Below are 27,838 nucleotides of genomic sequence, written 5' to 3' on the forward strand. Positions count from 1 at the left end.
TCACAGCCGCAGCGTCACGTCGCGTGACTTGTTACGTACAGCACAAGTGCCAAGCCGCACGTGTGTTTGTTTGGGAAGCAGCCAGCGCGTAATGGAGGAAATGAGTGTGCCGACTAGAGAAAAATCAACTGAGAGCGTGACCGAAGAGAAAACAGATGATGGTTCCAACGCCGGAGAGATTGTCGAACGGAAGAGCCATAGAAGTTCCGTAGTGTGAAGGTATTTCGGCTATTTCAAGTCTGACAAAAAATAGAGTAGCCGCACTGTAAATTGTGCCGAAAGCAAGTCTGGAAATACAATAAACTGGTGCATGCGTCACACTGTGCGCCACGTTATTGTTTCGGTGAAATGAATTTCTACAATACTGTTAATTCTACTCTCTGCAGTGTTTAAATGCTTACATATACACACAGTTACTGTCCCTCCACACATACGACTCGGTTCTGCTTCTATGCCCCAGCTTTGTTTACTTTTTCCCACCGAGGCTTCTAGACTTCTGATTGGCCAACATTTCTGCACGGTTAGGAATCTAGCGCCACCTGCTGCTTTGGCATGTTCATAGCAGCGTTTTCCTTCATTTCTGCCTTTATGTGTGGACGGGATTATTTTTTAAAACGAAAACGGAAAATCTCCGTTTTCAAAAATACCCGTGTACGTGTGGACGTAGCCTCAGTCTCTGACTGGAAGCGCTAATTCGTCATTCGGCTTTTGTCAGACTAAAGTAACTGTTAAAACTGTTTGAAAAGCTAAGCTATACAACAAGGAGAGATTGAGAATTTCCTTTTAGTTCTCAGTTTATTTGATATTGACAAAAGTTAGTCAGTTTTGTCTGTTCTTCTGTAAAACAAACTAAGATTTATTTTTAGAATTAATATTTTGTTTCTAAGTGGAATTGACAATTTAGTCTGTTTCGTTTGTTCTGTTTTGAAACTTAAACGCTTTAGCGGCTGCCTTTTGTGTAGTTTGTAATATTTGCCTTTATTTATCTGAAAAAGTCTCATGTTCCTTAAGTACATCTACCCTGTTGAACTTATTATGGGAAATAAATATTTAAATAAAAACAAGCTGCTGATTATTTCACATTTTACTTGTGAGCAACAACACATTTAAATCTTACAAATATAGTTATTTGGCTTATATCGTGATAGATATCGTTATCGCCTGAAATGAAAAAAACATATCGTGATATGAAAAAAATCTCATATCGCCCAGCTCTACTGGTCAGTAATCAAGCCTGTACTGTCTCGCTGCTCTACTATGAATATTGATTTCTCCCTTCTTTTGGTGCTATTCAACCAAATTCATTTATAGCTGTCTTTAAAAAGAGTGCAATTTAACCTTTGTAACGAGACCTGATACTCAAAGGAACCCCCCCCCCCCCCCAAAGTTAATACCACGGACATTACATGTGCTTCACGGCAATCTTAAAAAGAAAAGGTAAAAAGCAAGAAAGATAGCAAATGTAGCTAATGTTAGCTGCTGGGGTCATCTGTGTTTGTGCACGGGTCTAAAGCATGTTTGTCCGCTACTTTATACAGTTAGAAATGCAGCGGTCACAGGGCTCACCCATTATTACCTGGTATAAGTAAATTCAGTGTTAACAAACAGCAAATCCCACCAATCTTCTCACACGCTGCGAGTCCTGCATTATTCGGGGATTTAGCCGATGTAGCCCTGCAGCTAGCAAAATACGATGAAAATATGTGAAAGCCTGCAACGGGTCCGTCCTTGGCCTCAGCAGGGGAGAGCCGAGCGGACATCATGGGACAAGTTGTGCTTGGAAAAGATGCTATGTATGGAGGAACAGCGACCCACGACTAAAACCAGAAAACGCATGTAACAAAGTAACACACAAGCAATTTTGTGCATGTAAATGCACCGCAGAAACGCGATTCTGCTAACACAAAGGGTCTTTCCACCGTTGTTGGTGGGCTATGCCTCGTGAAAGTGGACTGAAAGAAATGCCAGCCATGTTTGCAAAGCTAGCCAGGCGGCTACGTAGCACTTAGCTATTTTTACCTCTTCCACCCGCATGTCAATGATCTTTTCCACTTCGTACACGTCTTCTTCCTCATCTTGTTCGCTGTCCGCGGGCTCTACCTTGTCGGTTTCAGCCGCCATGGCTGTGTGGTAGTGTTGGTTTCCTAAAATCTGCCTGTTTTGGGTTTTGCACTCGAAAAGGCCGCCGTGTTGACAGAGGTAGGACGCTGCCGTACCTAGTGGTACTACAGACTGCACTAGCTCTGCAGCTCTGAGAGGGCTGCGCTGAACGCAAGGCAGTTACCGCCCGCAGTCACGAGAGGCGTTCAAATGCTGCTCTTAATCGTCGAACGTATCACTCCAAAATAGTATTTACAAAAAATAAAACATTTTATTTTTGCTGATGTACTAAAAAAAGGCGATTTGGCGATAATTAATTTTAATCGAAACAATATATTACGCTATAATACGCTAAAGTGATTTAAAACCAACAAACAACTATTTCATTGCTTTCCATAACTTCTGACTTTTATGCCCTGCTACAAGTTTAAAGAATAACAATAATTTTAACAACATATATATTTTTAAATTTTCTCTTTATTGTTCTGTTATTTCGGGCGATGACGCCCAAAAGTTCGAAATGTACTAAAGGCATCAAAAGTCAGTGATTTGCGAGCGTTGAAAACACGTTGCCTGGTGAAAACAGACGGTCTGCTAACTAATTATACATATTTAAATATAGCACACATCTTCCTGCACAGAACAAAACAAAAAAACACGTCATCCACTCATGTTTTTAGTCTTCAATGTATAATATTTTAATAATCACAAGTGCAATATTGAAATGCCTTAAAAGCCACAATATTAGCAACATGTTTTTCAACTGAGTAAACTTTAAGCAGCTTTAGAAAATTAAATAATCGTTTCAGTTTACTGCCTAAAACAGAAGTCACTTCTAATAACTTTAATCACCTAAATTTATTGTAACATTACATCACAAACAACACAAATACAGCAATACTAGTATAAAATTATGATGATAATAGTATTATTATTAATAACAATAATAATAATAATAATAATGATGATATAATGTATTTCTTTATATAAGTATAAAGAAATAAATCAGGTGGAAGAAACAGAAGACCAAAAATACATGGAGGAAAATATTATGTAATTTTACAAAATATAGTAAGAAACTGTTTAAATGTATGTGTACACACATATGTTTCAAATACTGTCCAGCTGTGTGTCAGCTGTGGCATTTGACCATCTGTTTAAACAGTCCAAAAAAAAAGAAAAAAAAAAAGAAAAGAAAGAATACAAATAAAAACTAACAACCCCACCCCCCAAACAAAAACAAACCCAAAAAAGAGTTTTAGAAAAAGCCCACATATTTTGTTTAGTGTAACTAATCTAAACATCTCAGTTATGGCTCAGTGTTTGGAGGAAAATTCTTAGCCTTGGTGTAACAAATAACATGGTACTTTTAAAGTAATGCATTACCCCATTGTTGTTGTTGTTGTTGTTATTATTATTGTTATTTCAACATTTTCTAAAGTTACAACCTAATACATTCACACAATGCATGTCTGAATAGCTGTTGGTCAGCTGGTACAGCTCTTTATTCAGACTCCAAAAATGATCTTGAGATCTGCCAGAGAGAGTTTGGAGAGGGTGTTTCCGGTTCCCGACAGCACATTCTGTGCCAGCTCCTTCTTCTTTGTCTGCAGTGTGGAAATTTTCTCCTCCACTGTGTTTTCACACACAAACCTATTGACAATGCCACATAGACACACACACACAAACTATTAGCACAAAGAAACGCAGTTTACACATCATTGTTACCATTACATGCTTAGTAAAACTTAAAAATAAAGATGCAAACTAGAAATTTTGTGGAGATTCAGTTAGAAGCTGATGCGTCACCTGTGGATGGTGACGTCTTTATATTGTCCCACTCTATAGATGCGGTCACAGGCCTGATCCTCCAAAGCTGGGTTCCTGTTGAAGGGTTAAAATTGAAACAACTTTCTTCTACCTTACAGAAATGTTTCTTAAGTTTGGAATAACATAATCTCTGCAAAACTGCAGAATGCATTGTGTGACGTCTGCACATGTTTGTTTATAACTGCCTTTAAATTGTCCTTTGCCATTCCTTATAATGCGAAATGTGAAGGCACAAGATACTTTAGAGGATACAAATTAAATTAGAGAGGATAAAATATTGAAAAAATTATTTGCACAACAGATATATTTCAAATGCAGCTTGCTACATTAAACGGCGAACGGCAAACAACAGAAGTGATACTTTTCCAGCTCTTTGAATGACAATGTGGCTCTCACCAGTGCATGTCAATGAGGAACAGGTGATTCCCACCGATCAGATTCAGTCCAACCCCCCCGGCACAAAGAGAAACCAGCATCACCTGAAGCAAAAACCAGAACAATTAGGCAGCACTATACATTTAGAGCTGTGCAACAAAACAGTTTGATTACACTCATTTTCATCATTATCACTTCAAGCTTAGTTCTCAGCTGCATAGCACACTTGGTATAATGATCACAGCTAATCTAGAAGTCCCATCATCATCATTATTATTATTACTACTATTATTATTTACATTTCAGTGTTGCAGCAATTTCTGTTTATAACATATAATTTATTGTTGTTTACTTTTTATTTAACTGCATTCTTCACAAATGGAGCAAACATTACAAAAACAGGAACAGTTGGCCTTACATTTATGCACAGATTATCAGTGCAAGTACAAAAAAAAAAAAAGAGTAAAAAAAAAAGAAGAAGCCACTATTGCTGTTTTACATAGTGCATCAGTGTTTTCACAGTTTTTTGTAAACTGATAAGTTTTTTAGCTTAAAGATAAAGAAAATCTCTTCATGTCTTTGATATTGCTCACTGTGCCATCCAGTCATTCTTAATTAGGGGTTCATGTTTTAATCATTTACGGGTTATTGCTATCCCATTGGCTGTGCAAGCAATCTTCTTAATAAGCATTTGTCTTTTACGGATAAGTTGCTCGCAGTGCTACATAAATAAATCGTACAGAAAGAAAAGTCCATCTGTTCTTGTTTCTCCTATCTGTACACAGTTTAATTTAGGGGTTATAAAATATCTTAACAGGTAGATATTCTGCTAATCGTCGTCTGTAATGGAAGATCCCAGAGTCTTCCTCCAGCTTAGATTATTTTAATGTATTTTCGCTGGCCGGACGTCAGAATAAATAAAACAAGTTTCTTATTGTTGTTGTTGTCTTATTGTTGTAAATTTGAGTCTTTTGTATTTCAAAATCTTATTTAGATTGAGCGGTAGAAAGTGGTACCAATTTCATTCCAATATTTAAAGCTCCCATTGATATCTTACTGGTGTGATAATTTTATCATTTTAAATATAGGTCCTCTGCTCTTGATGTAAAAAATGCCATGTGGATTTTCCTTGCAGCTCGTTGTATAAAAGTTGTTTTTATTTTTTATAAAAGTTGAATACGTTTATTAGTGAAACTCTGTTAAATGTGCAGAATGGATTAATCCTCATTAAGATTATGAACATCTTAAATTCTACATCGTTTTCATTCATGTCAACTCCTTTACTTGGTGCATTACTGCCACCTGTTGGTTAGAAGTATGGAAACCATTGTGCCGCCTCATTATGCTTAATTTATGCTCCTGCGGCTGTGTCTCTTTGTGAAGGTAATTATCTACAGGGAGGAGGTCTAAACATGCTCCTGTGCAGTTCTCCAAAATCTAAACTTCACATTGCTCGACGTGTATGATGATGTAAGTCGTTCGAAAGGTGATTAGCTGAGAAGTGGACCGGAACAGGGAAGGGAGAGAGTGGGGTTCACCAGGAATGTGATAAATGCAAAAAAAACCTTCAACCCCCCCAGTCGGCTTCATTCAGACATGCTCCATTTGACAAAAATAGAGACATTTACCTGTGGTCCCTTTGGGTTAGTGTTGAATTCTTCCACCAGGTCCATGCGGCGTTTAGGGTTGACGGTCCCGTCGATGACGCTGTACGTTAACCCCATCAGCTGCAGATGAACTGCTACAATTTGGAGCATGCTGGTCCACTGGGACACGATCACACTGGACAATAAGGGCGAGACACGCCATGAAGACCACATATGAGAAGGTAACATGAAAATTGTTATTAATTGTGAAAAAAAAGACATGAACTCTGAATTATTGTGATGTGTAATGTTTTACCTTTTGTGATCATTACTCTTCTCTCTGATCGCCTTCAGTTCAGAGATGATAGCAGAGATCTAGAAGGAAAATTGATCTTTTAATACTAACTAACAGACTTTGAACTGGACCACCATGCGCTCTTATCACATACATTGTGCATTTTCCCTGCCTCTAACAAAGACAAATGGTCAGCTATGAATTTTAAAACATTTAGCATGAAAACAATCATGTCAAATCACGATTTAGAGCTGAATCTGTGTGGGAAAGATCCAAAGGCTCCAACTGAGGGCAAACAATCCACACCCAGTGACTTCATTGGTGACTTTATTGTGACTTTTGATCAACAAAAACAATCATACCCTGATCTTATTTCACCTTCTATATCAGACAGCAGCACACATTTTCACATTCTGCCAGTAACTGTGATGTTAGTGTGCTGATCTATTGCCCACCTTGGTGCTCCTGCTGGTGCCCTCAAACAGCTGCGAGGGGAAGCGTGTGCCATTGAGGGCCACAGAGTCTTTGGGATCAGGGCCAGATGGCGAGGGGCTGGAGGAGAGCGACAGAGCATTGAGCTGCTCCTCCAGAGATAAGACGATCCCATCACCCTGCAGCTCCGATGAGTCCAGAGTCTAAGCACAGGAGACAGGTGTGAAATAGGTGTGTGCAGTATTCAGTTTGTATCATTATGTGTGTCTTTTTAAATTATAGACATTGCTGGAAAGCCTTATGACAGCACGTGAAAGTGTGTACCTTCTTAAGAAGTGAGAGGTGACAGCAACATTGTCGGAGGCGCAGCAGCAAGGACAGGATGTGGACGGTGCTGGACACCTGCTTAGCCTGCTGGGAGCTCGACAGAGCAGGATCAGCCTGGGACAAACCAAACTCCTGGGCCACTGGAGAGACAGAGAGAGTGAACACTATTTTAAATCACCATTACTGCTACTAGCAAACACTGATTGCTAAAAGAGTTTGACTTAAGGCAAAAGTGCCGTCCCAGCTTCCAGTTTAATTTCTGTTGTTTTCTACACGCAAATGTAATTATGCACCTCGTATAATAATATGCAATCGTGACTGCAAAACAACCTTTGCTCAGATTAAGTTTATTTATTGGTGAGGCCTCACCTTTCTCAAAGGGATTAGAACTGGAAGTGCTTCCTTTCTTCACATCATTTCCTTCATGTTGCTTTAGGTAGCTCTGCAGAGTAGATCTGGAGGAGAGAAAAATATATAATTGACTTTTTATAATTGACTTAATTCCTAGTTTCACAACCCTCAAAAAGGTAAAAACATCAAGATGTCCAAATAAAAAACAAAGATGAAAATGCAGGAAATAAAATAGTGAAATGAACAATACAAACAGAACGTCTTGGGCTTTAAAAATGTTAATTAAACCCCTAACTGTAACTCTGCCTTTGCATTTCACAAAGGTTCATGTCTTTCTGAAAAGATAGACTTTTACCTGGACTGGGCAAATAACACATCATACACAGCCTGCTCATCCTCAGAAAGTTTGAGTCGATGCACCTCGGAAGTCCGATCAGGAAGAGACACCTGAAACAAAACTGCTTTAGTTTCTGGTTATATTTTGTAATTAAACATACACTCCCAGAAGCTAAAAGATACTTTGCTTGTTTATGTTTTTTAATTTAATGGTGGCAAACTCCTAATAGTGAGTGTATTTCCTGATGTGCTACCATAAAGACAGATGTTCATGGAGTCTGTGTGTGTGTCTCTCTACCAGTGGTTGGCCTGTGCTGTCCCGTTGGTCTTTGGTTCGTCGGAGCAGCAGAGTCCTGGTCAGGATGTTGAGTCGCTCTCTGCCTCTCTTGGAGCCGTTGTCCACCTGAGCTTTCCACAGTTTGTACTCGTCGAACGGAGAACAACGCAGAAACCTGAAAAGACAGAGGAACGCAGTGAAAGAACAGGATCTCATTCATGAAATACATTTATTATTCCTAATGTGTTCATTTCATTTGTGCTTCCTCGTCTCCTCTGTCCTACATCCTTCTGCTTGTGAAACAAATATTAAGCTCAGTCCTCCAGACTGAAAACTGTATCTGGAGGACAGAGGAGAAAGGAGCCTTTCCAGAGGAGCTGTAATCGAGGATGCACTGGTGTATCCTTTGCATGTTTTTATCTTCAAGTATAAAACATCCATGTCACACAGCTGAAATACACAAGCCAAGGTTAGAAGAGGATTTGTCAGACGTTGTTTTAGTTATTTAAGAAGCTCAACTGTGTGATCAAATATTCCAGACTTCATGATTTATATGTAACTTATTAAAAACAGGCGTATTATCTCGTCAGTCTGCACCATATTATGAAAATACTTAAAAACTGTCCCAAATATTAAAAACGGACCACACATGTGCAGCAGGCTAACAAAACACAGGATGGGTTAGAAACTTGTATTCACTGTGCTGTTGTCTTACTTGAGCAGCGAGTACATGTCCAGCAGGTTGTTCTGAATGGGTGTACCAGTGACAGCCCAACGGGCTCCGGCCCTCAGCTGACAGACAGCCATGGAGGTCTGCACTTTTGGGTTTTTGATGCTGTGGGCTTCATCCAGAATTATGCGGGCCCAGGACACTCGCAGGAGAGGAGCTGAGCCTGGACGCTGAAGAAAAATAATGGGAAGTGTGTTTGTAAGTTATTTCATTTTGCTGAAAGTGATGTTTCCAACACTGCTCTTATCTTAGTAAGAAATCACGAAAACAGTATTTTCCTTTTTAGTGCTGCTGCCAGCATCTTCAGTGTTAACACTGAAGGCTTTGGTTCCGGTCGTATATGTAGTATTTACCACATCGTCCTTATCCGTGTTGGGTTTATCGGCCTCTTCTTTTTGGACCGGGATCTCCTTGGACACTAGGCTGTAGGTAGTCACCACCACATCGTAATCTGCCAGTCTGGTGGACACATGCACAACACTGTATTTAGTTTTTGTGACTCAAATGTCCTTCAAATGGGAAAAGAACAGCTGTAATGAAGATCTTTGACATGTCAAAGAAACAATGACAGAGCTGCTCTCCACTACTTTGCACAAACACAAGATCAAACATTTACAGTACACAAATCAATTCCCCCGTGTGCATCATTTCATTTTGTCTGTGAAAGCATGTTTTCCCGAGAGGTGTGCTTTGCAAAAATAACGACAGTTATGACAGCGGAGCTCCTTTTTGTCTGCTTTACTCATGTTTACGACTGTACTGAGTTTTGGCTTTTCCAAGCTTTCTCTTTATGAAACATTTGCAGGACATTCTTGTTCCTACAGTGCTTTACTATGACCTCTAATACCAACATTTTAATATGTAATTGTTTGGCACAAAGGTAAAAAAGGTCAACTGTCACTGCAGGAACTTTGTGTGGCTCCTCAAAGAATAAGATGCGACTGCACCATTACAAACTGAGATAAAGGCAGAGCGGAGAAATAAACAGCAATGTGTGTGTGACAAAGTTTGCAGCTTTCTTACGCTCTGGCACTTCTCTCACGGTTCGGGCCGTGGTACAGGTACACCGTCAACTTGCCCGTCTTGACATGTCTGTCAATCTCCTTCTTCCAGTGGTGCACCAGGGAGGCAGGGCAGATGATAAGAGTGCCCTTAGACAACACAGGGATGCAGTCTGGACACAAAAAAACAAGGAAATAGCTAAAAAAAAAACCAGGAAGAACTGTATAATTTTATTTAACTAGATTTTATTTGATCCACTGAGTCAATGACAAAAGGTTCTTGTTACCAGTTTTGGATAACCAGCTATCCTTCTTCTTCTCTTCCATCTCCTCCTTGTCCTTTTTTGCTTTCATCTTCATGGCCAGTATGAGAGAAATCATGGTCAAGGTCTTCCCCAGACCCATGTCATCCGCTGATTGAAAAGAATACAAATGAGATGTACTAGAAAAAAGATGAAGAAATGGTAAGAAGCGAGGTGTTCCTCTCTTTGTCATGTGAGCAAACTGACTGGCCTGAGGAGACCATTTCTGTACATAGAATAGCAAATTAAATGTAACAAACAGACCCCACGGGCTTATTTCCAAAAACACTCACCCAGTATTCCTCCACAAGGACTCTGCGTTTCTCTCCAGAGCAACCAGGCCAAAGCTCTCCTCTGATGGGGCAGGAGAGGCACCTGAGCAACCAATCACAATGCAGCAATCTTAGCCTAACATCATCGTCCAATCAAAAGAGGAAATAAAGGCTGTACCATTCTAAATTGTGACAGTTTTGTCAATAAAAGAAAATGTTGTGACGCAAAAATGAAAATTAATTAAAATATATGGACACATAAAGATTACATTCAGATGCAATTTCTTAGAGCATAATAATGTAAAACTATGAGCTACAATCGGAAGCTATATTTCTAAGGCTGACCTTAAAATGTGGCTGCAATACTAGAAGCAGAAAACCATCCTCAAAATGAGAGTAAATAAATGGTACTCAGTCAGACACCAGGTATTTTTTATGCAGTGCAGCCTCAGTCTGAGCAGTCAAATCAGAGTAAAGATGGCGCTCGCCTGCGCTGAGTGTCATGTAAAAATTGCCGATAGATGAATTTAAAAGTGGGCTTTCATATCTTGAAATTTTGGATGATGCTTTTCGGTGAAACTATTCGTGTAAGATTTCAACCTCTCCTGCTAAGAGTTGTCTGTCATCCACTATCTTCTATATCACAACAGCTTAAAAATTCTAAATGTAACTATTTACTGACAGAGCCGAGCACTAAGCCTTGTGTAATCAGTCAGAATATCTGAGTGCTGCTATGAGTTTCCTTTATTTTTGAAGTTTTTGTGAAAATGTAGTCGTTGTTGTCAGATTTTTTTTTTGCCACAGTAGTGAGTGAAGCAGTGTGTAACACCTTGATACCCTTGGGATCAGGGGCCTCAGCCTCGGCATCAGGACAGGACTCCAGGGACTTGTGGAGATGGTCGATGGCCTCACAGGTGGCATTTTTCACCGCCAGAAGACGGTCGTTGGTCATTCTACCCCCATAAAATGTCTGTGCCTGTGGGTATGCTGGAAACATTAAGGATGAATGATTAGCAATCTATATTTATTTCAAGTTAAAAAAAAAAAAAAATTACACATTTTATAGAAGTGTTTCTCTTTCCCATATGGCATACCTCCATACATCTGAGAGTATCCCTGGCTCAGCTGGAGCTCCAGAGAGCCACCAGAGGCCTGATGATGGTGCAGGCCCGGGGCTGGAGGAGCAGGGAGCAGGATGGTCCCGCCCTGCCGGCTGAATGGATTCATCTGAGTGGTGCTGAAACCAGAATCAGTGCTGCTACACGCTTCCTCAGACTCTGAAAGGGAGACACAGACATCCAGCCAAATCTAAAAAACCTTGTTGGTTTTATTATTACACTTTCACCTGCACGTTTGTTTGACAGAAAGAAAATCAAAGAACATCAAATTACACAGCGCTTACTAAGACAAAAAAGTCCCTCAAGGTTTTGCCCGTGTAAGCATAAGGGCTTAACTGGGAGTATAGCTGAGGTACATAGTGGAATAACTAAAAAGCACTTGAATAAACCATCTGAAAACACTATTCTATTATTTCTCATGTGCAGTGTGACTCCTACCAGGCTGAGAAGCAGCAGTGAGGCTCAGTGACTCCAGGGCTTCCTCCAGCTCTTTAACCTGTGTCCTCAGCCTCTCTCCTTTATCTGGTAGCGCCTCCAAGTTTACTGAAGATAGAGTGGCCTGAGTGAAGACAAAGAGCTCTCATAAGCCTGAGTATTAAACTAACCAGCTGCTCTGTAGTATTTGTTGTTGTGATGTATACAGTATTGGAGTGTGTAATTTATGGGCTGTTATATATGCTGAAACTGAAGGATTAGCAGTTAGCTAATACCAGCCAATTAGATATCAGCCTAATCATAAATCACATTGCTGGACTTGTGAACTAAACTGTACTTAACAGCTACCTCAGCCTACTCTGTCAGCTAGTGTAGCTAACAGTGGCAACTTTAACATTTAAAGAGAAAAGCACATTCTGAGAGCTTGCAGATTATTTACTATGATATAATTACAAGTACTACAAATATTCTTCGGTGTTTTGGGAAACGCCGGCTAGGAGTGACTGATATGAGTATATCAGGGCGGTTAATTAACAGATTTCTTAATGCAGACACCTTTTTCTGCTGGAGCTGAACGGTGAGCAGGTTCTGCAGCCCTTTGGGGTTTTCCACCGGCTTTTTGATGTTAGAAGCTGGCTGGAATCCTGGGAAGTTGGTCAGTGTCTTTTGGACAGTAGAAACAGGAGGAGTCTTTTGCGGAGCAGGCTTCACCGACACCAGTACCACATCATCATCATCATCGTTTTCGGGACTGTTGGGCTGACTGGACTCTGGCTGAGTTGGATTGTCAGGTATGGGGCTCCTGCTGCTGTCAGAGTCTCTGGATGCATGGGTGCAGCTGCTGTTTTCTAGTATTTGTTTGGTTTCTTTCACCTGAGAGGTTTCAGCATCAGATGGTTGCTGAGTCAAGTTCCTGTGAGAAACTGGTGCAGTTTGATTGATTGTTTTGAGTTGATGTTTGTTTGATGACTCAGAATGAACAGTCTTGACGTTGGAGGAAGAAATGCCCTTTTCTGCTTCTCCTTGCTTGATGCGGTTCTGCTCGGGTGTGTCTTGAATCTTCTCGGTTCTTTTTTCAACACTGTTTTCTTTGGGACTGTTGTTCTCCTCATCTGAAACTCTCTTTTTTAACTTCATCCCCGGTGGAAGTTGTTTACCCCGGTAAGTATCCGACGACCTGTGCTTATCATCTGCCTTTTCTTCCACTCCTGCACCTTGTTGCCTTTCATTTTCTTTCTGGTAATTTGCTCTTCCTTCAGCCTTGTGACTTGCTTCTCTCTCTTCATGTCTATTGTTGTGCAACTTTCTCCACCCAGAGTCCTTGTCTGTCTGGCTTGGTGCCTTAAAGGGGTTTCGTACAGGTGGAAGACATGAGGGCTGTAGCTGTGTGTCAGACAGAGGGCTTCTCTTTTCTGTTTCTGGCTGCAATCATGGAAAACAACACACTTTAAAAAAAAATGTATCATAGAGATTTACAGAAAGGTGTCTAATAACAACTAATCCCTAATGTGGTGTTTAAAAAGAGTAAATAGTTCAGAATAGGAAAAATACTTGTTCATACCATTTAGCTACATCCTATTTAAGGCTGCAACTTATGATTGTTTACATAATAAATGTATTAATCAATGTGTACGCCAGGAAAACCGTAAAAAATTTACAGTTACAGCATTAAAGAAAAAACAACAAAAGAAAAACAAATACAAAAGAGGTAAGGATTACTTTTGTTTTGAGTGACTGACCAATGAACTGACTAATTTGTACAAGTTTAATTATTAGTGGAGTAGTGAGAATAATAACTTAAAACTTTAATTAACCGCATTTTTAATAACTAATAACTATCTTTAATTAATATCTCAATGCGATGGCCAGAAACCGTTGGTGATACAGATATTGAATGTATATAAAAAAACAAGTGTGTGTTGGGAAGTCTGTGACAGCACTTACTGCAGTCCAGGGTACATTTCCACACCACCTCTGGCCTGCTTTTTTACCTACAGCACATCGGTAGAACAACCTGGAAAACGAGAAGGAATTTGCAGTTAAATACACAGTCTAACCGACCTGGTTTCTAGTCATATAAGCTGTGTATAAGCATGCGATTTCAGATTTCTTTCTCACACACACACACACACACACACACACACACACACACACACACACACACCTATAGCCCTGCTGTTGCTGACTGTAGTTGAGAGCCTGGAGTTCCACCATTGAATCTTCATGATGGAGGCAGTGTGATGGTGAAATGCTAGAGACATGATAATTCATGTCAATAAAACAAATATTTGTGCAACACACACATTTGTTTATCAATAACTTTAACAATATGTCACTGAATAACCAACACTTTTAACCTCAGATGTTTGGAGAGAGCCAATGAGTATAGTAAAGTTGGCTACTGAGATGAATGGAACAAAAGCAATGTAAGGATATAGTCAAGGAATAGTCAAGAGATTATTATTTGGTTCAAACACAGTGACAATGACTGCTTCAGGTCTGAAAATACAGTAGAGTGGCCTATTGTCATCGTGGGAATACCTGGTTTGTTGACTAAAATCACATCCTTGCTTGTCAACGCAGACGTAGAAGCTCTTGCCTTTATTTGGTCCATCTTTTAATCCGGTTTTTAACATACACACACCACCTGTGACAAAAAGGTCTCTTTTTAGAAACACGTAAAAACTCGAAGTGCAGAATATTTAAACCGATGGTTAAACTAATTATTAAACTATGTAAGCAGCAAACCTTTATCTCAGGATAAAAACACAAATATAACCTCTTTAAACCAAACACAATATCCAGTTTAGCATTTTATAACACATAATTAATCACCACTGACCGATTACCACTTACCGTGGATACTACATACAACCTTTTCCATTTTATCAACACATTAGTTCAGTTTCAGTTACTAGAACGTGAAGGGAAGAGCTGTATTTTGTATAGACCAATCGCAGCTCTCGGATAACACATCCGCTCTTCAAACGTCAGTATAAAAGTCAAGGTCCGAGTTATTTAGCAAAATTGTATTATGATGGACAAAGAAATAATATATAATAATGTATTAACATCAAATACCAATAACTATTGAATATATAACAATATTAAAGAAAGCAAACTCAACAAACACCAAATTGAATTTGCTTGATGACTCTTATTGTGCAATATATTTAACTTTTAACCGGATATGATATAAGCTAGTTCCGAGAACTTCCGTAAACCTGTTCCGTAAAAAGATTTTTTTTTACATGTATGCAGAAGCTGCTTTTCAGTTTAAAAAAAAACGTATGTTTTGTATATAAAAAGCATTATTTATCATTTCTATGAAATGAAAAGACATTAAAAAACAGTTAGTACTAGCGTGATGTAAGACTACGTTACCCACAATGCAACAACAACTTCATCGTTGGGTTTTTTTGGTCTCGCGGGCTTTGTTTTGTTATGGCGGCAGGCTTCGAATTTTTTGTTTGTTGCCTTTGTATAAGGCCCGATTTCATCACAGTAAACCTGCTTTTCTCCTGAGTAACAGGTAATGTCGATGTGTTTTGTGATGCTTGGTAATGTTGTAGTGTCGTCACTACGGTGTAACATCCGGGAAAAGGTTTTATGAAATAAATAAAATGCATCCTGCTAATAACGGGAGAGTGTGGATGAGGAAGCCAAGCCTTTTAAATAAAGCGACATTTGACAAAAATGAAAAGAGCACTTCCACATTCCACGTGAGCCACATGTCATAAATGCCACCATTCTCTCCTATGTTTTTTAATAGACAGTGTTAAGATGATTGTTCGTAACCAAATATCTGGAACTGACTATACGGCTTCTATGTAGCAACCAGAACGGAAACCAATCTCGTATTAAAAAGGCAATGTCTTTTTTTTTATATATAACGTCTCTATATATGGTTTTATTGGACCTGGGCGTCAGCTATAGGATGTTGGATGGTGTTTATTTGTGGCGTGATTAACTCTTAACCTGTCACCATAATCTTTCGCTTAGATCCCGGATTAGACTATCCTGCCTGCCACATCGCGGCCATCATGTCATCTCCAGCTGGCCTTCAGTACTCCCAGGCAGACTTCTTGGCCCGGTGGATGCCAAGTAGCACCAGAGCCGGAGTGATCCTCAGTCCCTCTCCGGATTTGGCTGGACCCTTGGGCCACACCTCTGCCGTGGGATCTTCGCCCATGTTGCCAGACGATTCCTTCGCTTCCGATTTTGCCCCGTTGCCCGCTTCTACAGACAGCAGCTGCCTGGGTGTGGATGCATTTAGACGGGCAGCAGGAGGAGAGATGACTGAGTCTGACAGGCCGGTGAACGGTCTAAACTCTGTTCCAACGAGAATTGCAGATGGACAGCTGGACACTTTGGACGAGATGGCAAGCAAATCACAGGATCTGCCCCTTATGATGAAGCTTGAACAGGTATGGACATCGGTGCTTTTCAGAAGCTGTTTTGTCCTGTAACTTGAGACAATCAAGTTGTTAAAAGTATAAAATTTGGCATATGTGACTCGCCCTGCTGCTGTGCATCTGAGGAGATGGACTTTCAATACCTAACATAAATGACACAGATACTGGGAGGATCTTTAGTTTTACTGGTTTACTGATACAGGGGTGAGACAAAGCAGAAAAAAATGAACCTGTAATTCATTTATTAATAATGTAAAAACATTTGGACACTTTAATCCCACTTTAATCTCCTAATATATGCAAATTTTGGGCCCTGCGTGGACTTCATTGTTGATTACATCACTGCTTCCTGTATACTTAATGCACCTCCATCACACACACTCCTTTACGTTTCTCTGCTATTAATAGAATTTTCCCTAAGGCAATTATGTTGGCTGGGACACAGATGCAATTAAACACTTAGACTATATGTCAACTGGCAGTATGTGCAGCGCATGTGAATTGACACTGAGCTGAAACTACTCAGAAACATCTATGTTAAGTGTAGCTTAAACCATCTGAAAAACACAGATACCATATATTGTGGCGATCGAGTTGGCAGTTCGTCTGGTAATCGGAAGGTTGGCGGTTCGAGCCCCGGCTCCAACAGTCTCGGTCGTTGTGTCCTTGGGCAAGACACTTCACCCGTTGCCTACTGGTGGTGGTCAGAGGGCCCGGTGGTGCCAGTGTTCGGCAGCCTCGCCTCTGTCAGTATGCCCCAGGGCGGCTGTGGCTACAATGTAGCTGCCATCACCAGTGTGTGAACGGGTGGATGACTGAATGTAGTGTAAAGCGCTTTGGGGTCCATAGGGACCAAGTAAAGCGCTATACAAATACAGGCCATTTACCATATATACCATATATATTAGCTACACCATATCTAATTAGAATTGAATGTAATATGTATGTGCAGTTAAAGAAATGGCAGCAGCACATGCAGGAGCAGCTAAAAGCTCATCAGCTGGAGGAGCTGCTTCATCTCCAGGAAGAGCAGCAGAAGTTACTGGGAACTCTGAATGGATCCGAGCACTGCACAGGAGGTCAGAGAGTGAAATTACATGAACAACTGCAAAGTGATCATTTTGCGTTCAGGGTGAATGTGGTGTGCATGTATTTATCCTGCTTTATAAACTGAAGTGATGATAACCCATCTTACAGAGAGTTCAGAAATGTCTGGACCAGAGTGGGTTGAGGACACGCTCCACAGGTCATGTTACACACAGCGCTCATACAGTCCTGATACAAATCACCGTAGAGTCCCACAGGGCTCTACGATCGGCCGTCAACCAGAACAGCAACTTTCACTAGTTGTCAGACACGAGCAGCCACCCAAAGGTCAAGCATCTGAGGAGGGTGACCATGAGGAAGAGGGTAAGATATATTTATTTTAAATGTAAGTTTCAAATGTAAGGCCCAGGGTCCAGAATCGACTGACCAAAGACTCCAAACCGGCCCACTGCACAGCTTCACATGTGTGAAATGTGAAGGAGTACATAGAAAGTTACCACCACCACAAAAGTTGGTAACTAATAGATAAACAATTAAATGACACTATCTACCATAGAAATGCGTTTTCTTTTTTTTTTTTTGCAGGTGGTCCACAGTAAAGAATAAATTAGACATGATATTTTATTACTACAGGATAGTCTGGGCTATAAATTTCCAAAATATTTTCTCTAATTTTAAATATCTGTCATATAGTTTCACTCTTTCAGTTTACTTAAGATCAAAGCGGGCTGTATGTCTCCTATGATGTAAAACAAGTTTGACATCCCTGGTTTAGAGTAAGACACTTGCACAGTTTCTTGGTATTTGTTTTCTATAGAACTGCCCTGTCTTTCATCACATGGTCCACATGTTTTCATGGTTAACCGCTTTGTTTTTTTAGGTTCACTGGACTCCAGAGAGGATGAGGAGGAGCACAGTGTCAATGCGAGCTGTTTTTCTGAGGAAGACGACATGTTGATGCAACATAATGCTGTGGCAAGGACTGAAGATGACAGCAGAACAGAAGACAAAATCTTTCATGACAGGTAAATATTACATAGTCTTGTATTTATGTAGTATTAACATCAGACTGTCTCGACAGATCAGTGTTTGAGTAGGGTTTTGTTTGCCTCCTCAGACCTATAAGGCCAGGTATTGGTGGTCAAAAGCAGACATTTGAAGAGCTGCTGGAGGAGCAGCTGAAGCTGGAGGAGCAGCGGCTAAAGTCTGCCCAGCAACAACAGGTCAGAGGATGTGTCACGAGTGCTGAAAAGTATCAATAATGAACCATTCATTTGAGTTTTGCATTCTGCAGGTGACAACCTGATATAGGAATGTAATGTCTGCACAAATGGAGCCTGTCTGTATTTTGCAATAAAATACTCTATTTAACTGGAAAAACTAAAAGATTCCAATTTACATTGAATTCAAATCTTGTCCTATTCCTTGAACAGAGTCAAGATGGAGCCAACGCTGCGCAAGCCCTTCCTAAGAGAGCCTTTTTGAAGCGAGGAGAGGGCCTTTCGAGATTTACAAATAATCGGAAAGCTATGTTCCAAAAAACGGATGTAAAGGACTCCAGACCACCACCGCCTCAAGCCAGAGTAATCTCTCGCAGCAACTCGGAGCCCGCATATATTCAGAAAGGAGCCGCAAACAGTGCCCCACGGCTTCCTGTCCAGCGTAAAACTGCTACACTCAACAAGGAGAACCGGTTGAAGGGACTCAGTTCACCTCCTCACGATACGCGAGCAGTGACTAAAGTAGCACGGACAAAGGTTTTAGGTAGTCATCAGAGACAGAACACAACAGGACCAGAGTCTGTCCAAACTGATCCAGGTGGCAGACCAGCCAAACATCAGTTGGGGAAAGTTCTGCCGGTTCAGGCCGTGAAAGTCCCGTGTCTCAACATTCAGCCATGTCCTACAACCAAACAGGGCGGGAAGTTAGGACAGGCAGGGACGGCTGAAAATGAAAAAAGCTGTGGTTCAAAAGTGGAATCAGCAGAAGCAGGAGGGGTTTCTAAAGGAGGAGACCCAGTTATACAGGATTCCTTTGAGTTGTCTTTTCAGAAGAAGCTCCAGCGATGGGAGTGTGACCGACAGCTGGAGAGCATGGAGCTGGGAGAGTTTGAGCTGCTGGAGCAAGCGGCTGAAGAGCTGTCCTTCTCATCTAACTCCTCCTTTGTCATGAAGGTGCTCTATTTCACTCTCAAACTCATCACGCTTTAATTCAGCACTTCAAATGCTCAAAAGTTTCGATGCCTAGTGTTACAATTTTTTGTCACACAGTTTTTTGTTTTGATAGCGTCTCTGTTTCCTTGTTTGTGTTGTTTCTGGTTGTTGGGATTCAGTATTTCTGCTGCCTTTAAGTGGTTAAAATCTACTATTGAATTTCTAAAGAAATTACCAGATTGGGTTGCCTTTCTCCAGGACTTTACTGTTAGCCGTGTGTTATGTAGACAATAACCCCTCTCTCCCCAAAAAACGAATACTCTGCTCATTGCTTGCAGGTTCTTCAGATGGATCAACAACGACAGCTGCAGACTGTAAAGGGGCTCCACCAGCGACGCCTCTCTTCAACTCCCATTAAATCACCTCCTAAAGGTGCATTTCAGAGGTGCAATAGTGTTGGGAACACAGGTGGCTTAGCATGTGAAAGCAACTCTTTGAACTCAGAAGCATTTGTAAAGACAAGAAATGATATACTAGAGAACAAAGAGAGCATTAAGGAGACACAGGGCATTGAGAGAGAGGACAAACATGACATCTCTGACACGACACCCTGCAGCCGCTCTGAATGTGGAGATGACAAAGTGGTCAAAAGTTCTCTCTGCTTCCCTGCACCTATTAACCCACCATATGACAAGCGGTCGTATGAAGATGAGGATAGTTTCAGGGACTCGTCTTCAGATGTGGCTGAAGAGAATGATGTGGAGAGTAAGAGTGTCCACAGCAATAGCGAGGACTCCACTCTGATAGAGGGCAAAGACGGCGAGCAGGGGAGAGTCGTGTTTGATGACGACGACACATGGAACGACCTGGAGGACACTGCCATCGGCACAGCCGATGAAAGCAAAGAGCTCAGCCCGATTTCCAAGCCGACAGCCAGAGAAATTTCTCCCCCACAGAAAACTTTGTTGAGGAAAGTGGCTGTGAGCAAAGGTGTGGAGCTGGGGAAGGCCACAGGTATCGGTTCAGTCAGTCTGGAGCCTGATCATCCTCCGGCCTCCCAGCTCATGACAAAGTTATTCCCCTCCCTGAAGCCAAAAGCCCAGAGTGCACCACTCCCTCTTCCTCCAGCTGCTTCTGTTGAGTCCAAAAAGCCAGAGGAGGACACAGGTTAGACAAATACTTTCTTTGTTTATTATTGCATTAGTAGAATTAATGTTGATTGAATGTTAATAAACTTATTACAGTACAAAATATCAGCAACTCTGATTTTGTGTTATAACCCTGCAGCTACATGAGTTCATGTGTTTATTAAATGAAAAATTGATAGTAAAGCCAGTTAAAAACCACACATTCCTCAGTGTGTGGTTTTATTATTTATCAGTTGTGTATGCATGTTGTTGCCCTCAGGCCAGCAGGTCCAGTCGAGACAGCTCAGGGAGAGACTGGCTGAGCTGGAGATTGAGATTGAGAGATTTAGGAAGGAGAACGTTGCGCTCACCAAACTCAGACAGGAGAACGAGAAAAAACAGGAAACTCTCAGGTGATATGGTCTTCTTTGCATAAGCAATTCAGTAAGGAGTGAATGCAAGTGTAAAAACTTAATAAAAATATAAAGACACTGCATCTGGTATTTGGAAGTAACCTCTTCAGTGTTAAATCCAGCTCTGTTTTCTTTTGGGAGAAATAATTTCATAAAATGTGTTATTCCTCTCCTTCCTCATGTAATGCACGTTTGTACTTTGCTGTTTGTGCTGTAGGTCAGAGCGTTTGGAGTTTGAGCAGATGAGAGCAGAGGAGATGGCCAAGTTTGAGGAGTACAAGAAAGAGGAGACGAGGAAGCTGCAGAAGGAGCGCAAATTGTTTGAGAAGCACGTGTCAGCGGCCAGAGCTATTCCTGATAAGAAGGAACGAGAAGAGATCCAGGTGAGCGTGGACATGACGCGCAAAATAACCACATGAATATGTGCTCAATGTGTAAAAAAGCAATACAGGAGTAATCAAAACATGACTGTGGAGCAATTAAATTCAAACATAATTAAATAAAGGATATCAAATCTTATTGTTTGGTGATGGTATTAATGCTTAAAAAAAGGTTTTGAGAAGAAGATATTTATGTGTCTGCCTTTATTCTCCCTTTGCTTCTCACATCAGGAGTTGAAGCAGCAGCTGAGCTCCCTGCAGGAGGAGCTGAAGAGAAGGGAGAGTCGCTGGTCCTCCACACAAAGCCGCCTGCGCCAACAGATCGACTCCCTCAGACAAGAGAACAGTTCACTGCGTGATGAGGTGCCTGACCCCCCCTAACGTTTTCTCTGGTTACACACGCGTAGCTTTAAAATGCACCGTTTATCTGGATTGTAAAGAGTGGGTGAAGGCTGAAAACTGAACCCTGCGTCTTCCTGTTTGTCTTTGAATTGAAGATCCACGTGCTAGAGAAGCTCCGTCTGAGTGCCTGGAAGAAAAACCCTGCGGCTGCTGAGAAGGAAAGTCCCAGAATGTTTGAGAGCAATACGCCACCTGTGACCAAAGGAGTTAAATTTGCTGTAAGCTCATTTATAAAGTCTGTTATTGTTATCTAAAAATGATGACCCCGTGTTCTGAACTAAATACCTTATATCAACATGCAGAGGAAAACATGGGAGAAGTTATAGCCCCAAAACACTTCATTTTGTTTTTTTTACTATCATCAGTGCTTTGGCAGTCTTCAGAGCTTTAGCTGTGCAGGAACTCTAATTATTCTTCTCCAATTTCGACATTGCTGAGTAACTGCAAAATCACACTTTGTTTCCAGAGTCCTCTCGACTCCAGAGGAAGTGACAGCAGCCCTCCACATGTCAGCTCTGCTCCAGCCACTAGAGGGAACTCCAGAGACGGCAGTCAGGGTGCTGCAGGTACAGTCAAGAGTTTCCATGGAAGGGTTTTTTTAATCTTTCAAAATAACTGTACAAATAAGTGTCCAAAGCCATTTCAAGAAAAACTTTGGAAGCTGAGGTTGTCTGGCGATAAGTCATCTTTAGCAACTCTGAGCCAAAAAACAAACAAACCTCACCTTTTTTTTCCATCTTTCAGCTCAGCATAAGTAGTGTGGTTAACTCTATTAGCTTTTATAATGTCAGTTTGAGCTAGAGCAGGCCTACAGACCCAGTGCACGTAGTAGCTGGTGGACGTATTGGAGTATTTGACATGTGTATATTGAGAGATTTTATGTCTGTTTCAAGTTGAGACTAGAACAGGATTAATAGCGTGATTAGACCTAAATTTGCCAGGTGGACACAAACAGACTCCAAATCATTGATGTTTGTGTCTGCTGGGTTTGTAAATAGCTAATTTTCCCATATTAATAGATTTTAATCATCCAAAAAAGCCTGGGATTGGCTCAGAGTAAAAGTTTAGGAATTTTTAGAGTTTTTGTCAATGATCATCATTAATGATTCTCATAAACACCTTGAAAAGCACGAATGGTCGAGTCTTTATTGTCCATATTTTTATTCTCTGCAGGAATAAAGAGCAGCCTGAGGAAGCCAGCAGGGCCAGGCTCCTCTTCCACCTCCGTAGCCAGCAGGAAGTCAGAGGAGAGGTCAGCACCTGCCGGGAGCCAGGAGAACTCACCAAACCAAGAACACTTATACAACTGCTCTCCAGTAAGAGCATCATCAGTGTCATACAAACACTGCAGTGTTTCCTGTAAATGATGCAAAACACCTACTGACATCCAGATAGAGGAAGAGGCAACGTTTATGGCACAAATTTAAGATACATTTGAAAGGTCAGATGTTTATTAGTCTGATTCTGCATCAGGGACAGAACAATTAAAGTCTTGTTTAAAAAAAAACAAAAACAAGCTTGTCTGTATGTGCTGCTCTGTCACAGACCTCATGTTTAAAATCTTCGTATTGCAGAACACTGATTCTCCGACAAATGAACTTGAGCTAAGTAAGGCTGAAGAGACCGAATCAACCAGGGAGGTTATCACACATCCTGATGGCAAGGTGAGAAAATAAGATGTACATTCATCCTGATATTAAATACTAATGTGAGCCACCAGACAAGAGATGTGCTGAAGAATTGATTTTGCTTTCTAAAGAAGTGCGTCTGCTTTATAATCGTGGTAGCAGCAGTTACATACAGCTGAGTTTGGCCCTGTTTTCAACAGTGAGTTATTTAAACAGGAAGGTTGCACTACTAAGTGTGAGTAATTGAGTCATTGTGGAATAACCTCAAACTTACATTAGCATTAGCTTTTATTGTTGATATTCAGTAGAGGCTGTTGATGGAGCTGTCCTGATGTTTCCAGTTAGAGAAGGTTTTGGTCAGCGGTGATCGTCTCATAGTTTACCCCAATGGGACCAGGAAGGAGGTTTCAGCAGACGGACTGACGGTCAAGGTCATCTTCTTCAACGGAGATACTAAACAAGTCACGGCCGACCAAAGAGTGGTGAGATGCTTGCGTTGCTTTATACTCATATTTTCAGTAAATACATGTACGCTGGTCTCCTGGACATGTGCTGTGTGTGAGGAGAAATGTTGGACTGTTTCCTCCTACTTAAAGGCAGGATGTGAGGAAGGAGGGGATGGGTGGCTCTGTCAGGCGTACACCACTGTGTCAGGCTACGTTCACACTGCAGGTCTTAATGCTCAAATCCGATTTTTTTGATCAAATCTGATTTTTCAGTGTGAACGTAGCCTTAGGGAGGGGGTGTCTAGCAGACTCATTCTGACGTATTGAGTAGAACAGCTGTTCAGAGGGAATCAACGTGAAGATATGAAAACATCTGACAGATTCAAAATTGAGAAATAAACGAGATCAGGACAAACAAAGTGATGCAGGCAGACAGACCGGGGAGGCCTTTTGAATCCGTTAGCCTTCCCGAATCACAGAACCAGAGAAAGAGCTACACAGACCTTTGCATGGTTCTTCTCTTTATCTTACTTGTTGATAACTAATGGTGCTGCCCCTTGTGCTCAGGTCTACTACTATGCTGAAACCCAGACAACACACATCACCTACCCAGATGGCATGGAGGTGCTGCACTTCGCCAACAACCAAACAGGTGAGAGCAGATGATGAAGCAGTGAAATTGCCAGGAGACAAAAGCTGCTGAGCTTTTTGCATTAGTGAGGTAATATTCCCATCTCATCTGAGTGCAGAGTAATTCTAAAATGATATAACAGGAGTGATAAACAAGATCTGCGTCAGAAATTGGTTGGGTGGGGAACTCCAGGCCTCAAGGGTCGGTGTCCTGCAGGTTTTAGATCTCACCCTGGGTCACCACACCTGAATCAAATGATTAGTTAATCACCAGGCCTCTGGAGAACTTCGAGACATGTTGAGGAGGTAATTTAGCCATTTGAATCACCTGTGTTGGATCAAGGACACATCTAAAACCTGCAGGACACCGGCCCTCGAGGCCTGGAGTTCCCCACACCTGGTTTACTGCATCATGAGTTCTCCAAAGTAGCAATCTTGAAATGCACTGTTGGAAGCAAATTGGCTTTTCTGTCCCATCAAAGAAAATTGTTAGTACTACAAAAGTCAGATATTCACTTTACTGTAAGAAGAAGGATAAAATAAAGTAATTTTAACACAACAGTACTTAGGAGTAAAAGTCCACGAGGTAAGTGTAGGAAAGGAACTTCCTTTCTCATGCTTGTCTTGTGGACTTTGGACATGTGTACCAACTCATATTCTACATTAATTTTTATTCCTGCTTCAGAAAAGCATTTTCCCGACGGCCGTAAGGAAATCACCTTCCCAGACCAGACAGTAAAGAACCTTTTCCCTAATGGCAGGGAGGAGAGCGTACTGACAGACGGGACCATCATCCAGGTTAACTCGTAAGTCGACCTTATATTTACCTTTATAACAAAATGTTTTTTTTGCACAATATCCCTTACCAGACATGTACTCATAACTTAATTTTTGTAGGACTTCCGTACCCCTTTCCACTTCTGCACTGGGCCCCATGAGTGGTATATTTAAAATGACAAGGAAAAAAAAAAAAAAAGACAGCTAGTAGAAAATAAGACTAATTTTTCCATCATATGGGAAAGTCAGATATTGTGAATGTTGGAGAAGGAAATAGCAAATACTTCATTAAAGAGTGATGATAACAGGTGGTGCTACAATTTTCAGTCTATTATGTGTTAATACATCAAACAACTGACTAGTGGTTAAAGAAATTGAGTATTACCACCACTCAAGACTAACTGGGCATCTATACATGCCGTTTCTCTCAGGGACGGCACCAAAGAGATCCTTTTTAACACAGGCCAGAAGGAGATCCACACAGCAGAGTACAAGAGGCGAGAGTATCCAGATGGCACAGTGAAGACCGTCTACGCAGATGGGAGGCAAGAAACCCGCTACCCCACCGGGCGGCTCAGGATCAAAGACAAAGATGGAAACGTCATCCTGGACACCAAGGTGTAGAAAGGTGGTGAATCTCAGTGACTGAAACTTGAAGCATTTTTATTATTGCAGCTATTGTTCAAACTGTGAAAAAAATCCAGGACATCAGAGAAGGATGTCTGGAGAATTTGGTGCTTTGTCTTTATTTATTTTCTTCACATGTGATAACAGATACAGGTGAGCTTTGGACATTTTGTTTTAACGATGTGACATAATCAACAGTTCAACCTGCTTTGATATTCTTGAGTTGACACTCCTTGCTTCTGAGATTCACAAATCAGCTTGTTGTTGTTTTTAAATACTTCTGTCTATATGTAGCAAATAGAGTTATGTGACACACTTTTGTGCCAGTGGTTTTAAGCCCACCCACTAAAGCACAACTGGCAGTGGCACAGGCTCAACAAGCACTACCCATGGGTGTAAAAATGAAAAACAGACCAATAAATAAATGCCGGTTTAACACACTGAGTAGACTTGGCGTTATAGAGGAGACAAAAGGAATGCAACACAATACACCTCAGTCTTAGATTCACAATGATTCCTAACAGGACCTTCTTTTGCACAAAAATCTGGGATACTTTTTAATAATTCAGCAAGTCCAACAATGTTTTGACTTGACCCTCTGGGTTTGTTCAAAGTAACCACCCAGTCAGCTTGTTCATGGCCAAAAGTGTTCACCAACAGATTATGTCTGTAATTTTTATTATTTTTATGTTTTTGTTTTTTTTTGCAATTTTTTCTGCATAAAGTTTTGAACTAACATTAGCTCTGTCCATAAATATTAGATAGTCATTACTTTTTACATTTTTAACCCGTTAAACACCAGTTTGTTTGTACAATGCACTTGTTGGAAGACAACCTCAGAACTCAATTTCATATATTTGCAGTGCTACTGGAACTTCTTGTATTATTAATAGTAGAGTCTGGGAAATCTAATTGATTTACATTAACATTGATTATTATGGATTGTGCTCAAAAGACACACATTCCTCCGATTCTATGTGGGATATTGCTGTGGTAGGTTTGGTGACGCCACAGACGAACAATAAAAATCTTCCTCTGTTGCAACTGGAGGAGCCGGGGAGGTAGCTCTAGGTTGTTTCCCCTGTGCCAGTTTTCATCTGAGGAGTTCCTCTGCCAAGGTGACCATAGTAAAGACGTTGTCCTTTGAGCTCCTCTGTCAGTTGGAGTCTGCACTCCTTTCCCTTTTTTACTTCCTGAGAACTTCCAGTGTTGTAAGGGTGCACAGCAGGTAAAAGGATCTCCAGAAGTAAAAGTGCTTTCAGCATGTGCTTCAAAGCTCAATAGCCTGCATCAACAGAAATTCACTGCAGCCTATTTAATATGTGATGTGTCATCATTTATTCCAGTCTATCTTGCAAATACATGTTTGTGTTTGTGCATGACATTGCAGCACAAACTGTTAGATCCTTGAGATCAAACCTACGTCAAAATTGTGTCATTATTTTGGTCCATTGGGAGTGCGGTAAGCCATCAAACACCCCTATTGGAAACTAGGAATATTACATGAAATTGCTTGTTTGGCCAAAAATTGGTAAATTATGTAATTTGGTAAAAAACATTAAAAACTACAATTCATTTGTTGAGTTTAGAATGAAAGCAATTTTACCTAAATTGCATGATTTAGTACTGTCAATAACAAGGAATCAAATGTTATTATAACAGGTTTCAACAGGCCAAGAATGGCCACGATAGAGCCCAGAGGGTTAAACTTTCTCCTACTATCCTAGTTTTGTCTTGCAAGACAGCCTGTCTGTTTGTCCCAGGATATTCCTGCTTAATATCCAAACCACGACCTGCTTTCGTCTGCTGTGGATGAACATTTGTAGTTTTCTCGTGTTTGCAACTATTTTTATTTGTAAAAATGTTAAATGCATATTTATTTCCCTAGCTGGCTGTACATATTTTTTTGTAAAATACATTTTCTTTTTAAAAAAATTTTTTTTTTTTAAATCTTTGAGTGTTTGTAGAGACCGTATCACATCGTCCTTTTCATTGCACCTTAGTAAAAACACACTGCAGAGGTCAG

The 27,838-nt window shown here is 40.8% G+C and overlaps 3 protein-coding genes across 5 annotated transcripts in view; 1 reads left to right on the top strand and 2 right to left on the bottom strand.

Annotated features, from left to right (window-relative positions):
• Nucleotides 1–2,326, bottom strand: part of mphosph8 (M-phase phosphoprotein 8) — a 28,370-nt gene extending 26,044 nt beyond the window's left edge. Inside the window, exon 1 of one of the 2 annotated variants that reach the window (XM_026144358.1) lies at nucleotides 2,020–2,313. In XM_026144358.1, coding sequence (XP_026000143.1) covers nucleotides 2,020–2,121 — 102 coding nt within the window. In that variant the 5' untranslated portion in view covers nucleotides 2,122–2,313. Of the gene's footprint in view, nucleotides 1–2,019 lie in introns of both variants that reach the window. The other variant, XM_026144356.1, reaches the window with a different exon arrangement.
• Nucleotides 2,327–3,315: 989 nt separating this feature from the next.
• On the bottom strand, nucleotides 3,316–14,713 carry ttf2 (transcription termination factor, RNA polymerase II). Its single transcript, XM_026145666.1, has 23 exons — nucleotides 14,624–14,713; nucleotides 14,309–14,414; nucleotides 13,932–14,018; nucleotides 13,712–13,781; nucleotides 12,323–13,189; nucleotides 11,771–11,891; nucleotides 11,309–11,491; nucleotides 11,044–11,201; nucleotides 10,236–10,317; nucleotides 9,928–10,053; nucleotides 9,663–9,813; nucleotides 8,993–9,098; nucleotides 8,625–8,809; nucleotides 7,931–8,084; nucleotides 7,652–7,743; nucleotides 7,315–7,400; nucleotides 6,943–7,085; nucleotides 6,642–6,821; nucleotides 6,208–6,266; nucleotides 5,934–6,087; nucleotides 4,327–4,409; nucleotides 3,910–3,984; nucleotides 3,316–3,753 (listed from the first exon to the last, which is right to left on the bottom strand). Exons 1-23 carry the CDS (start codon nucleotides 14,649–14,651, stop codon nucleotides 3,609–3,611), a joined length of 3,441 nt encoding a protein of 1,146 aa, XP_026001451.1. The 5' UTR covers nucleotides 14,652–14,713; the 3' UTR covers nucleotides 3,316–3,608.
• A 446-nt stretch (nucleotides 14,714–15,159) lies between these two features.
• On the top strand, nucleotides 15,160–26,256 carry cpap (centrosome assembly and centriole elongation protein). 2 transcript variants are annotated; one of them, XM_026144060.1, is made up of 19 exons: nucleotides 15,160–15,299; nucleotides 15,770–16,194; nucleotides 17,135–17,261; nucleotides 17,380–17,592; nucleotides 18,110–18,254; nucleotides 18,347–18,452; nucleotides 18,663–19,403; nucleotides 19,721–20,549; nucleotides 20,790–20,922; nucleotides 21,140–21,305; nucleotides 21,534–21,665; nucleotides 21,800–21,922; nucleotides 22,171–22,270; nucleotides 22,878–23,020; nucleotides 23,279–23,368; nucleotides 23,674–23,814; nucleotides 24,346–24,430; nucleotides 25,094–25,214; nucleotides 25,617–26,256. In XM_026144060.1, the coding sequence occupies exons 2-19, from the start codon at nucleotides 15,811–15,813 to the stop codon at nucleotides 25,807–25,809; spliced, it is 3,972 nt and encodes a 1,323-aa protein (XP_025999845.1). In that variant the 5' UTR covers nucleotides 15,160–15,299; nucleotides 15,770–15,810; the 3' UTR covers nucleotides 25,810–26,256. The 2 variants fall into 2 exon arrangements, with proteins under 2 accessions (XP_025999845.1, XP_025999846.1); XM_026144061.1 differs by lacking the exon at nucleotides 15,160–15,299 and adding an exon at nucleotides 15,403–15,635.
• Nucleotides 26,257–27,838: the final 1,582 nt, after the last annotated feature.

The sequence above is a fragment of the Astatotilapia calliptera genome, chromosome 16 (assembly GCF_900246225.1).
Source record: "Astatotilapia calliptera chromosome 16, fAstCal1.2, whole genome shotgun sequence".
Classification (NCBI taxonomy): domain Eukaryota; kingdom Metazoa; phylum Chordata; class Actinopteri; order Cichliformes; family Cichlidae; genus Astatotilapia; species Astatotilapia calliptera.

Coding starts and splice junctions, on each gene's coding strand:
- cpap (XM_026144060.1), top strand. CDS start 15,811: ATGTCATCTCCAGCTGGCCTTCAGTACTCCCAGGCAGACTTCTTGGCC. Junction 17,262..17,379: donor ATCCGAGCACTGCACAGGAG/GTCAGAGAGTGA, acceptor CCCATCTTACAG/AGAGTTCAGAAATGTCTGGA. Junction 19,404..19,720: donor ACTCCTCCTTTGTCATGAAG/GTGCTCTATTTC, acceptor CATTGCTTGCAG/GTTCTTCAGATGGATCAACA.
- ttf2 (XM_026145666.1), bottom strand. CDS start 14,651: ATGGAAAAGGTTGTATGTAGTATCCACG. Junction 13,782..13,931: donor CAGCAACAGCAGGGCTATAG/GTGTGTGTGTGT, acceptor CTCGTTTTCCAG/GTTGTTCTACCGATGTGCTG. Junction 8,810..8,992: donor ACACGGATAAGGACGATGTG/GTAAATACTACA, acceptor ATTTTTCTTCAG/CGTCCAGGCTCAGCTCCTCT.